This window comes from Rhinoderma darwinii, chromosome 8 (assembly GCF_050947455.1).
Source record: "Rhinoderma darwinii isolate aRhiDar2 chromosome 8, aRhiDar2.hap1, whole genome shotgun sequence".
NCBI lineage: Eukaryota > Metazoa > Chordata > Amphibia > Anura > Rhinodermatidae > Rhinoderma > Rhinoderma darwinii.
In genome coordinates this window covers 14,502,038-14,516,046 of record NC_134694.1, presented here as the reverse complement: position 1 = coordinate 14,516,046, position 14,009 = coordinate 14,502,038, and the positions used below count along the sequence as shown (strand labels likewise).

Sequence of the window (14,009 nt, the reverse complement as noted above, 5' to 3'; positions counted from 1 at the left end):
TGACAGATTGGGTTTGAAATTGAAGGGTTTGTCTTCTTTGGACCATGTTTTTTTTGTTAGAAGGATCAGTCGATTGTCCCGATTCTGAGAACCTAGCGAGTGTTCAGTTTCCCTGCAGCACCACCACAGGGGAAAATAGGTATTACACAGCTATCGTTGTAATCAATGGTCTGTCTAAGTAATGCACATAATGATTAGAAAAATGCAAGAAAGCATAGAAAATAATAGTATGGCATCTCCTTTCCGACTCAAATTCTTTGTGGGGGCTCTTAGCGGACGGCAGTGCTATTACATACAGCTGCACACTGATGGATATGGATTTTTTGCCTAAGGAAAATATGATCAACCAGAAGTGGAAGAACCAGTAGGTTATGCAAGGCTCCTGTCAAACTGGTCCAGGAGGTAATATCACAGTCAATGGTATTTTTGTTTCGGCATGAAGCAGGTTTTATAATTGTTTTTTTTATTTATGTTGACATAGTGGGTACAGGTGTGCCAATCGGAATACTGGCCGCATATAACTTGTTGCATTTGCCCCTCCCCGGTCCTGTAACAGTTGATCAGTCACGTGGCACACGGCTCTGCAACACTGATGTTATAGAAACCTGTCTGAGTTGCGGAATATTTTTCCCAGGCTATGGTAACGTTTTCCACAGCGTATGTTTACTTTGCGGAAATACAAAGCAAGTACGCCACGTATAAGCGCTCCAAAATGGAGTGAAGTCTCCTTTCTTCTCATACCCAGTTGGCACTTCTGAGTTAACCGGTTCCTTTAAGGCTTCCTTCACACACTTTTCGTGTGTCTTTTTTTGGAAAATGGTTAGTGTGTTTTTTTGTGGCGCTTTATTTTTAGGTGGCGGGTTTCACATTGAAAACCATGTGATTTCAAAGATCATGTGATGCAAAGATTCCTCTTTGCAACACTAGATAAATTAAGAAAAACGCCATAAAAAAATGAAACACACGTTGACACTTGCATATTTTTTTTTATTTTTTTTAAGAGGCAGAAAAGCCTATGAATGTCTGGGACAAAAATGGCACAACATTTAAAAAAAAAAAAAAAAGCCAAAGCCAGCCATGATGCAATTTAAAAAAAATTAATTCCACTGACCCAAAAAACGCAAAAGAGAATGGCCACACAAAAGAGAAAAAACGTAAGGTGCTTTCTATATTTTCCCATTGACTGCCAGCTAACCTCTGACCACAGTGTTCTTTGCTGCAAAAACCGCCACAAAACACAGCATTTTTCCTAAAAACGCTACACGTGAAGCCACCCTAAAGGGAACTTTTTTTTAAAAAAAATAAAATAATTTTTATGGCTCTCAATGTGAAATTTAACTAAACACTTGATTTATTGTTAAATATTTTGGAAGACCTCGTCCTACAACTCCGATCTATGAAGATTTAGAATTGACTGACCGCCTCTAATGTGGCTTACAGGAGCCCAAGTATTGTGATGGCAGCTCCCTTGGGCAGTGTTCAGAAAATGCTGGGCGTTGTTGTCGTTTTGCAACAGCTGGAGAGCCACAGGTTGTAGAACGCTCCCCTTGGAGAACATCGTGCCCGTCCTGTACCAAGATCTGGTGACTGGCCCAGCAGAGGCGGTGATTCTGGGAGCCCACCCACCATCTCTACAGAATGTGCACATCCACTTGTTATCATTATCGTCAATGTCTTATAGGTTATTTATGAATCACCCATAAGAAATAGACCCTGGTGGCAAGTGCTTGGCTCACAAGTCATCTCAAATGGGGTTGTCCTCTGCTAGACCTTTTTTGGACCCGTTATTGAGTCAGTCTGAGCCCACCGGAGGAACCTCTGGTGGGCCAGTCCGACCCTGGACTGGGCTCCTGAGACGTCTCATGATGTATAGGTCACCTTGATTGGAGTCCTTCTTGACCACCAATGATCAATGTATTCCTTTTATTAGAATTATTCTTCCCATTGTGTTCTGCTAGTTCTTGATATGCCGGTTCACTGTCTTCTGCAACTTCCAAGAATATTTGTGTATGCCCCATGTTTTATTTTGTCAAACTTTTCTAAAATTGCAATTTATTTTTTTTCTTTTTCTTAGCCAAAAAGCCTGGTAGGTACGTCAGCAGATGATGATCACATGACACGGGCTGGTATGCGGGGCCTCTCACTTTACTTATCTGGCAGCTTCGTCTGTTGTGTTGTCTCCCATCCTCCACTGGTCAGAAGATTACAGGCAGCTTTGTCCTCCTCCAATATGGGTCTGGTGACAGACGAACAGGTCCAGAAGGTGAGATAGAATTCTCCTCCACCTGTATAGGTGAAGCAGACTGATCATTGACCTGGTATGAATGTACTATAGATAAGATACACATGGACGTAGTAACTGGTAAGGTCACGGTGCAACTCTGCAGGGGGAGCAGGATTAGTGCAGCATAGGACTGTCATTATGTAACTACTGCAGGACAGATTAACCGTTCTTCATGTGCTATGCGATATTGTAAATGCTCCGATAACGGAGAGCAATATGCATGGGAGATCATCCAGGTCCAGAGCATATACGGAGGTACACAGAGTCCTTACAGGTCCGTATGGTGTCTTCACAAATACCGCCGAAATACAGCATGAGATGGCGCGGCCCACAACTTCATACAGAATCCATGAGAGAGAACCTCGTGTGTATCTATATAAACATGAAGGCAGATGGGTACAGTATAGGCACATAGATTTCTATGGGCGCCGTATTACGGATGTGCACTTGATATGAGCCCATCATAGATGAACAATATTTTCATCACTGATCATTTTGCGTATTAGATGAGGGCACCACGGCGATTAATTGCGTCCGATTATCGTACTAATTTGATTGCGCTAGATATTGCATATGATGGATTCCTATGGGGTCACATGAAACTGCATGTGTACATGTGATTTTTATTCGGACCCGTATATCGTGACTGCAAAAAAATCCAACGTTAGATTTATTGCGATAATTGAAAACCCACTGTGTTTTCCCCATAAGGTTCTACGTTAATATTATGTAGTCACAATTTTATACCATATCCAAATGCATTTTAAAAATGTTTACCTTCAAAAAGAAGGCTCGTCCCATTAATAGGAAATTGCATGCAATATTGAGGTGTGATGTCATCATCACAGGGGCAACGTATGCGATCAGTCAAATGGGGAGTCCCAGCCCCAAATGTTACAAACTTCAGTGTTGTGATCTTGATGCGATGACGATCCATAATGATGTCACATCATGTTACCGTAACAGCCAATCACTGCAATTGGCCATCGCATATCATGTGATGTCATTGTGGACAAAAGAATACGATGTGAATAAATTCCCATGTGCTAACTATTCAAAGTACTATATAGATGCCCTACGTGAACCCAGCCTTAGGTTGGTTCCATGTCATGTAACACCCAAGCCGGCACTGAACTTAGATCACCATAAGGGTCTACGGCGATCCAAGATCTAACATTGTGACTAATATGGTGCATAATCCGACAACAGGCTGCCATGTTTAAAGAGGACCAGTCCACTCTCCTGACATGTCTTTTTTATACTTGTATTCCCCATAAAATTAAAATTCTGGAGCATCTTTTCTTAGAACTCTGTTGTGCTGTTCCTCTATTATTCCTCCTATAAATTTATGAATAAATTGACAACTGGGTGTTACCGGTTGGGGGTGTGTCCCTGCACAGTTTGACGCTGTCCAATCAGTGCTGACAGAGTGACTGTGTAGGGGCACGCCTTTTAACGAAAGGAATGGTAACACCCAGTTGTCAATTTATTCATACATTTCCAGGACGGAAAACGGAGGAACTGCTCAACACAGAGTTTTAAGCAAAGATGTTCCAGAATTGTTATTTCTTGGGAAATACAAGTATTTGTTAAAACAGACATGTCCGCTGGATTTTGACAGTGCGCGGTACTTACTGATACAGCCGGAGCTCCTGGATACGGATAACTCCCCGGCTGCCGTGTCTGTGATGGTGACAAGCTGTACCCATGGCCACAAACAAAACAATAAGCGTGTCGTATGTCCCTGCAGGGATTGACTTTATGGCTCATGTTTTCGTTTTGACAACAACACATATATAATGCGCTTTACAACAATAAGTAAGGAAAAAAAGGAGCAAGGCTTACTGGGTGATATTGGTGACAACCCGTGTGAGCCATAACACTGCAGATGTATAACATGTTTAGAAGATTAGAATTAAATTAAAAGGATCTGCAAAAACAGCGCCTCCCTTGACCATGGGCTGTGTCAGGTATTGCAGCTCTTTCCTATTCAATCGAATAGAGATGAGCTGCAATACCAGACGCAGCCAATTGACAAGGGTGGCGCTGTTTCTGTAAAAAATCTCATCCAATGTCTAGAAAGCATATAGATACGCAAACATTAAAACGAAACTGTGCTGTGAACTTTTTAAACCACTGTGTGATGTATTTTCTTCCTATTTGATACCGTTATGTTCCTGACCTTATAATTCCTCTCGTAGCTGGATCTAGAAAGTAGCTAAATGACAGCAATCATATAGCGGTCAGCCATAACAGAAAAACCACTGACAGGTGAAGTGAATAACATTGATTATGTGGTGACAATGGCGCCTGACGAGGGGGGGGGGGGGTTAGGCAAGAAGTGATCAGCCCGTTCTTCAAGTTGTTGTGTTGGAAGCAGAGAATATGGGACCGTATGAGGATCTGAGCGACTAACAAGGGCCGAATTGTGATGGATAGACGACTGGGTCAGAGCGTCTCCAAAACAGCCGGTCTTGTGTGGTGTTCTCGGTTTGTAGTGGTCCAAGGAAGGAGAACCGGGAAACCTGCGATAAGGACATGGGGCACAAGACACATTGATGTGTGTGGGGAGCGGAGGCTATCCTGTCTGATCCGATCCCACGGAAGAGATACTGTAGTACAAATTTCTGAAAAAGTTACTGCCGGCTATGATAGAAAGATGTCAGAACATGTAGAGCATCGCAGCCACAGACCGGTCAGAGTGCCCATTCTCGCCTCTGTCCACCACTGAAAGCGCCCACTCTTCAGCTCTCGGCAGACAAGTCTTGTCGTCCTCATCTGCCAAGAGCTGAAGAGTGAGCGCGTGCGCGCACACTCTCCTCTCTACAGCTCTTGCTGTGACACTGTCTGTAGCTGATTGGCCAGTGTCACAGCCATGTTACACGCCCCCTTGCCATTACACACCCCATTGACAGTTCAGGGAGTTATTTAAATATCGGGCACCAAATATAACGGCACCGATATCTAAATAACAGAGGAAGGTAGGAAAAAAATGTAAAGTACCCCAGGGTTTGTACAGCCTTGCCCATTAAATGCTGCACATGTATGGGCAGGTTTAACGTTCTCTTTAAGAGGATAATTTAGTCACTGGGTTGCCCAGGCTTCATTGACATGCATTGCCCCTTCTATCTTTTCCACTAACTCTGTAACTTTTATCTATGGAATGTTAGACTTAGAAAAACCGAAGAATAAGAATAATTTACATATTATTTGCTGGAATACTCAATATGGAAAATGTTAAAGGAGAATTCCATTTAAAAAATATAATTGAGACATGTCACAAGATAAAACGGGTGGGGTGGGGGTGGGGACTATGAACTCATATTTGGTAATGCGCCTCAACAAATTTTCTAGATTGAGACATCTGTAACCTCCTGACACGTTGCTAGATTGGTGAATTGTTTTCTCGCATGCTCAGCGTCCGTGTAATAGAATTTAATACAGCAAAACGAACCTGCGCCATTTATAATTTTCTTGTGCAATAATAAAAAAAAATGTATGAATTTTCGATAGAATTTTATTTTGATACTTTTACACTCCAGATACATCTGTAGATTTCATTATAGTCTTCATACTAGAAAGTCAGCAATAAAAGGGCGCCACCTGCAGGAGGACAAAAAATGCTGCAGCTGAAGAATCTGTGATTATATTGTATATATCGGCTCCTTTTTGCAGTTCCGTGAAGATGGGTATTTGGTTCTGGAAGGACTTTACAGCCATGAAGAGTGTCAGTCCATGAAGGAGGAGATTGGGGGGATCATACAAGACATGGACGTACCCCCTCACTGCCGTACAGAATTTTCTACGCAGCAGGAAGAACAACTAAAAGCTCAGGTAAAAGTAATTTTTTAATTTTTCAATGGTTCTCTGTCAAATATTAAAGTGGGGTTGCACAGGATTACAAAAACATGGCTGATTTCTTCTTAAAACAGTGCCACGCCTACCTACAGGTTGTATGTGGTATTTCAGCTCAATCCCATTCAGTTCAATGAAACAAAGCTGCAATACCAACCTTACAGTACGTGACAGCCGCCAAGGAGTAGTATGGTTGAGCACGCTCCATGCTCAGCGGGTGTCGACTGTAACATACAGCCGACACTTCACTTCAACGGCTGGGATCGGAGATAACTCCGATCCCAGACGTTTAACCACTTTAAGGCAGGGCTTAATAGGAGCCTTTAAAAAAAAAAAAACACAATATACTGCAATACATAATGTCATGTTATTTAACCCGCACGATGGAGGCTGTAAAAAAAAATTGGAAAAATCGCCAGAATAACTGTTTTTTGGCCACCTTAGTTTCCTAAAAAAATGGAATAAAAAGTGATCAAATGATGTACCCCAAAATTGTATAACTAAACACGAAAGTTTGCCGTGCAAAAAACAAGCCCTCACACCACTCAATTGACGAAAAAATAAAAACGTTATGGGTCACAAAATATGGCGATATAAAAATATAAATGGTATTGCCGTAATCATATTGACCCGTAGAATAAAGTGAACAATTTGTTTCTACCTCACTGAAAATGCCGTATAAACTAAGCCTAAAAAACAATCGCAGAATCGCTGTTTTTTTTCTGTTTCCCAGTTACGTTAGATGGTGCCATTAAAAACAACAACAAAAAACTCCTCATACTGGCAAAAAAAATAAAAGCCCCTCATACTGAAATGTAGATCAAAAAATGAAAAAGTTATGGAATGCGGGGAAGGAAGAGCGAAAATGAAATAACGGAAATTTGTGGCGTCTCCAAGGGTTTATATAGGTTGTCTGTCCCATTATAACAACCCCTGACCGAATCCCTATTCGGACATATGGACATCATAGAAGGAGGTCCCAGAGCATAGAGCTCTAAGTTTAACCCCTAATGTCTCCCCATGGAGGATATACGAACATTCTGAATGGTTATACAGTGATACATCCCCCACTGCAGCCATAGGGAGCTATAATGGCAGCCATATTAGTTGTCACCCAGCTTTCCTAGAAACAGATAGGAATTTAAAAAAAAACGCTGGATAAAATTTTGCAACTAATAAATGCTGGTGATGTCATTTTGGGGGAGGGGGGGTGACTTTACAATTTTTTGAGGGTCTGAAAGCTCCAGTAAGCGGAAGACATTGTGTAAAGTCTGTGATCAGATGCGTCTGAGGGCGTAACGTCTCTCCATTGTCTCACTGGCAGGGAAGCGCTGATTATTTTCTTAACAGTGGAGACAAGATCCGCTTCTTCTTTGAGAAAGGAGTGTTCAGTGACAAAGGTAAGAACGTTTAAGTTCTATATTGTACGGGGTTAGAAAATGGAGATGTGCTCCCCCCCCCCTCCGTAAACAGCACCACTCTTATCTATAGGATGTCTCAGGAATTGCAGCTCATCCCTAATTTAATGAGAATTAACTGCAATACCAGACACAGACTGTAGACAAGAGTGGCGCTGTTTCTGGAAAAAGTGTTTGTTCCAAGTATATGTATCTATTAATGGATGGTTCAAGTTTGATCTAAGTATTGCTGGGGGTCTCATCATGTTATTGACAAGTCATATTTGGAGCTTTTAATAGTTTAACCTCAATATGAATTCTGTTAAAGGTAAACTATCCATCTATCTGTTCTCCAGGTGACTTTCTGGTGGCAAGAGAAAAATCTGTGAATAAAATAGGACACGGTAAGAAAATTACTTCTCATTCCTATGGTCCTGTTAGTACATTGGGGGTAGGAGGTAGTCAGTCAAGAGACAACTCTAAAAGATAGCCATCATTAAAGTGAGACATGTGCTTAAAAGAAGACCTGTCCCCTCTCCTGACACGTCTATTTTAGTAAATACTTGTATTCCCCATAAAATAACAATTCTGGAAAATATTTCCTTAGAACTCTGCATTGTGCCGTTCCTCTGTTATTCCTCCTAGAAATGTATGAATAAATTAACAACTGTGTTACCATTCCTCTTGTCAAAGGGGCGTGTCCCTACAGTCTCACTCTGTCAGCACTGATTGGACATTGTCAGTCTGTGTAGACACACCCCCAACTGGTAACACCCAGTTGTCAATTTATTCAGAAATTTGTAGGAGGAATAACAGAGGAACGGCACAACATAGAGTTCTAAGAAAAGATGCCTGGAACTGTTATTTCATGGGGAATACAATTATTTACTAAAACAGACATGTCGGGAGAGATGACAGGTCCACTTTAAAGAGGGGTATCTACATAGCGGTGGCGACTGTACATCCCCTCAAACTGAATATTGGTGGAGGAGGGTGCAGAGCACCTTTCCTCTAAGTGATCGTCCGACGGTTCTGACTGGGCCAGAGATGAAACCTCATTAGAATTTATTTTTGCTACCAACATACTGTACACGTGCCCTCACTGCACTTTTTTTTAAATCAAACCAATTTTATTGATACGAACACAGAAAAGAAATAACATAATAACATTCACATTACAATTTACCAACATCGTATACAATAATGACAGCATATCAGAAAATCCCCAACTTCCCCCCTTACCCCCCTCCCCGCACGGCCCCCCACTATATCTCCGCCCTTTGTTTCTAGTACCATTCCTGGTCAGAGCACGTTTCTCTTATCAAGTTTCCCCACCACCCCTTTTTTTGCTCCAGACTCTATCACCTCCAGTTCCTCAGACGACTCTCGCCCTTATTCTGCTCAGTTCAGGTATCAGCACCTCAGGACAGGCCATCCATCTGCTCCATTGTTTCTCAAATTTTTTTTCTGTGCCCCTTTTAGAAAATATCTTATGCTCCATCAGGATATTATAGTTCAACATTCCTACAATTTCCCTCATCCCTGGTGGCTCCTCATCCAGCCAGTGTTTAGCAATGCATTTCCTTGTTTGATATAATATCTTGGCAATTGCCAAGTTTGCCATTCTGTCACTCTCCAATTCTTCCACCGCTCCCAACAACATAACTTTAGGGTCTGCCGCCAATTCCCGACCATACACCTGCTTTATCAGATCCAATATTTCCCCCCATAGGGTCCTCAGAGCCTCACATGACCAAAACATATGCAGTATGTCCGCCTTCTCCTCCGTGCACCTAGGACATTTAGCATCCGCTCTAATACCCATCTGTTTTAATACCCACGGGGTGCGATACACTCTATGTATCAGAAAGAGTTGGGATCTCCTCTGCGCCAGACTGAGTGATAAGTGACATGTGGACGCTAATATCTCCTCCCACTCCTCCTCAGTCAATGGACCAACATCCTGTTCCCATTTCACTTTTACCAGTACCATTGGGTTGCCCAGGTGTTTGGACAGCAAGCTCCTGTACGCCATTGAGATCAGGCCTTTGGTCGTGTCAGCCCTTCCCACATACTCCAGGACCCCAAGAGCACAAACCGTCAGGTCCACCACATGCGCCTGCGCCTGTAGGGCATGACGGATCTGCAAATATTGATAGAACATATTGTGCTCTAGTGGAAATAGGTCTTTCAACTGCTGAAATGATCTCAACCCGTTATCATCATACAAGTGTTGTATTCGTCTAACCCCTGCCAACTCCCATTTTTGCATGCCCTCTAATTGGTATAATTCCCACAGGACCGGATTATGCCATAGGGGAGTATATTTGGTGCACATTCCCACTCCCAGGATCTGTTTGCATTGCCACCATACTTTATGTATCAGGAGCAACGTTGGTTTAGCACTCGCCAATCTCTTAAAGGTATGCGCTTCCAGACTCTCTAGCGGGTTGTGTCCTCTCCCCATATATGACAGTAAACGTGCACTGGAGCCCCAGGTCTCTGTGTCTTCCCACCCCTTAAATTGTTGGCTCTGGGCAGCCAGGTAATATATCCAGGCATTTGGCAGCGCGACCCCCCCTTCATCTTTGGGCAATTGCAATTTCTCCAATTTAATCCTTGGAACCCCTTTTTTCCAGACCAGATCCCGAAAGAGATTGTGCAAACGTCTGAACCAGAGCTTAGGTATCCATACTGGGGAGTTATGAAGAATGTATAAAACTTGAGGCATAAGGATCATCTTGATTAGATTAGTCCTCCCCAGAGCAGAGAGCGGGAGCCTGTTCCAGGCGTCCACCTTATGTTTCACCTTGAGCAGCAATGGTGAAACATTCAAAGACATGTAGTCTTGGACCCTAGCCGTCACCTTAACCCCTAGGTACGTAAATTCAGAAACTATCGGAATCCGGGGTCCCACTCCAGTATCTACAATATTCACTGTGTCAAGTGGCATCAGAGCAGACTTGGTCCAGTTGATATTTAATCCCGAGAACTCCCCAAACCTTGTGATCGTATCCATTACTACCTGCAGTGTATTCTCAGTGTCAGTCATAGATATTAAAATATCGTCTGCATATAATGAAATTTTTTCCTCCATTTCCCCATATTGGAAGCCCCTTATACGCTCCTCCTGTCTTATGAGGCACGCCAGTGGCTCCACCGCCAAGGCGAATAATAATGGTGACAGTGGGCACCCCTGTCGTGTACCCCGGGCCAGTGAAAATTTCTCAGACATTGCACCATTCACCCGTATGCGGGCTGTAGGGGCCACATACAACAACTGTACCCACTTCACAAAGTTAGGGCCGAATCCCATCTTTTCTATTACCCGCCATAAATACCCCCATTCTACGCAGTCGAACGCTTTTGCAGCATCTAGCGTTAGCACCGCCCTTCCTCCTTGCTCATCCGGTGTCGCCTGAAGATTTAAAAACAGCCGCCTGAGGTTGACAGCCGTCGATTTGGAGGGCATGAACCCCGATTGGTCTTCATGCACAACATGCTGTACCACCCTGTTCAGCTGCAGCGCCAATATCTTTGCCAAAATCTTGACATCCGATGTCAACAAGGATATTGGTCTGTAGGACTCCGGTAATTGACTATCTTTCCCCTCTTTTGGGAGAACCACTATCGTAGCCTGATATAGGGAGTCTGGTAGTTTACCTCTGTCAAAACTATCCTGCAAAGTACTCAAATATTCTGGCGCTAGTTCCGTCCCATATTCTTTATAGATTTCCCCCGGTAACCCATCTGGACCCGGAGCTTTCTCATTTGCCATATCCCTTATCGCCTGTTCCAACTCCTCTAGTGAAATAGGGGTCTCCAGTCTTTCACGGTCCTCCCGGCCCAAGGTAGGCAAATTAATGTTTCCCAGGTACTCGTCCAATTGCTGTGTGTCGTAATGCACTTGGGATGTATATAGGTCAGTGTAAAACCGCTGAAATATGTGCAGGATTTGCCCCGTGTCTGTCTCCACCCTCCCCCCTCCCCCCTAAGGCCATGAATGAAATTATTACCCCCATGCGGTTTTGCCATCCTAGCGAGTAATCTCCCCGCCGTTTCCCCTTCATAATATTGCTGTTTAAGGAATAGTCTTTTGTTATCCGCCATTGTTAGTTGGTGATTTTTTAACAACGTCTGAGCCTCCACCCAATGTCTGAGTGTCTCCTCGGACCCCTCTTCTACATGTCTCCCTTCTGTTTCTGTCACCCGATCCTCTAAACTTTCTCCCAACTGCCTGGATTTAGTTTTAATTCGTTTAATATTTTGAATGAATACTCCTCTCAACCAGGCTTTCATGGCATCCCATAACACTCCCCGCGGCACTGACTCAGTATTAAAATTAAAATGTTATTTTATCAGGTTCCGTATTTCCTCGCCATCCATCAATCTTAGCCAAAAACGCATTCAGCTTCCAGTTCCCGGGGTTCCTGGTATGCCTTACACCCACTTCCAGCGTCACCGCCACCGGAGAGTGGTCTGACAACGCCCTCTGTAGGTATTCTATTTGCGCTATGTACGGCACTGCTGAGGCTGAGCATGCTACCAAGTCTATTCGTGAAAGCGACTGAAATGTGGATGATGCACACGAGTATTGCCTCACCCCTGGATGTTTATCTCTCCAAATATCCCGCAGACCCAAATCCTCCATTAATCTTCCAAAGGCAGTCAGGTCTCCTCTTTGCCCTCCTCCTCTATGAAACCTGTCCAACCCTTCAGACATCACTGCATTAAAATCCCCCATCACAATTAGCGGTACCTCAGGCCACCTGGAGAGTTTCTCCATAACTAGTTTCAGTACAGTGCTAGAATAAGGCGGAGGGATATACAGCACTACCAGAATACACTCCCAGTGATATATAGTACAGTGCACTCCCACATACCTCCCCTCCTCATCAGAAAAGGACGAATGACAGACAAAGGGAAGACTCCTGTGTATCAGCAAACTCACCCCCCTGGAATAAGTCGTGTGAAAAGAGTGAAACCCATGTGCGATCCACACTCTGCAATAAGGATACAGACTCTCCAGTAAGATGTGTTTCTTGCAGCCCCACTATCAGGGCATTTTGTTGTTTAACCCAGTTAAAGATTGCCTGCCGTTTCCTAGCTTCCCGTATTCCCCGGACGTTCCAGGATAGACATTTAACCGATCCCATCAGGCGTCAGATATTTAGGAAATCTGTTACTCCTCCAGCCTGCTCCAGTCAAGATATTAGGCCGTGCGTTCCCTCCCTCCTCCCCTCCCCCCCCCAACAAAACCTCCCCTCCGAAAAGGGTCAGAGCGACATGTACTGTCTCTCCTATCCAGCAGAAACGCACCATAGTGCGAACTTTTAACATGCCCTATTGGCATCTCTCTTTGAACCGTGTAACTTTCTCACCACTTCCAGTGAGCGCTGGCTCCCACTGCTATTCGCATGTAATAAACAATCCCACACAATCAGCAGAGTTTACAGATACATTAGGTACCCAGTAACAATCCCTCAATAACATTGCCGTCAGGTGCGGCCATTTTTGCTAAAAGGATACCACCCTGCTGTGTTTCTTACAAGGGTGTTCACACATTTCGGAGAACTGCATAATAACATATAATATGCTACAGTCCCGCAAACGCCAACATGGCTCTATACTTCACCGCCCAGGCGGGCTTTCACGCATCTTCTTCTCCAGCCGGTCTCCGCAAACGTGCCTCATTGCTAGCCAGCCATCTTGCAGCCTCTCTGGGGTTCTCGAAGAATGAAGCAGTCCCAAAAGCAACCACCCGCAATTTGGCCGGGTACATCATGGAGTATGGTATGGACAAGTTCCTCAGACGTTTCTTGACATCCCAGTATTGCAGCCGCTTCTTCTGCACCTCCGCGGAGAAATCCGGATAAAAGGATATTTTGGCGCCAGTAATGGAGATATCCTGCCGTTCCCTTGCCTTCCTCAGTATCTTATCTCTGTCCTTGTAGTGCAACAGCTTCACTAAGACCGGCCTCGGGGGCCTCCCCGGTCTGGTAGGCACTCTGTGCGCTCTTTCAACCGCATACAAAGGAGACAGTTCATCCCGGCCAAACTGCTCCAGCAGCCATTTTTCAAAAAACTCATCCGAGTTATTGCCCTCCGTTTTTTCCGGCACTCCGACCAAACGCACGTTGTTTCTGCGTAGCCGATTCTCCAAATCATCCGCCTTAGCCTGCAGTGCCACCACCGCCAAGGACTGAGACTGCACATCCCGCCTGAGCTCCGGCAGAACATCTTCCACTTCAGACACTCTCCCTTCAATAACTGTGGTTCTTTCTGCCACTTTCTGTAAGTCATTACGTAACAGCAGTATATCTTCCTTCAGGCTTCCCACCTGCCCGGTCAGCACAGATAAAATTGAGGAGTTCTGCTTTACCGCAGCGAATATATCAGCAAGGGAAGGCTCCTTCACCTGGTCTCTCCTGCTATGCGTTCTGCCTCCATCCTCCTCCACACGCTTGTCCCGC

General features: G+C 44.2%; 1 protein-coding gene across 1 annotated transcript in view; it reads left to right on the top strand.

The window, feature by feature from the left end:
* PHYHD1 (phytanoyl-CoA dioxygenase domain containing 1) overlaps nucleotides 1-14,009 on the top strand; it is a 38,140-nt gene that overhangs the window by 19,060 nt on the left and 5,071 nt on the right. The window contains 6 exon segments of the mRNA XM_075835221.1: nucleotides 2,075-2,165; nucleotides 2,168-2,226; nucleotides 2,228-2,263; nucleotides 5,960-6,118; nucleotides 7,464-7,539; nucleotides 7,893-7,940. Coding sequence (XP_075691336.1) covers nucleotides 2,114-2,165; nucleotides 2,168-2,226; nucleotides 2,228-2,263; nucleotides 5,960-6,118; nucleotides 7,464-7,539; nucleotides 7,893-7,940 — 430 coding nt within the window. The 5' untranslated portion in view covers nucleotides 2,075-2,113.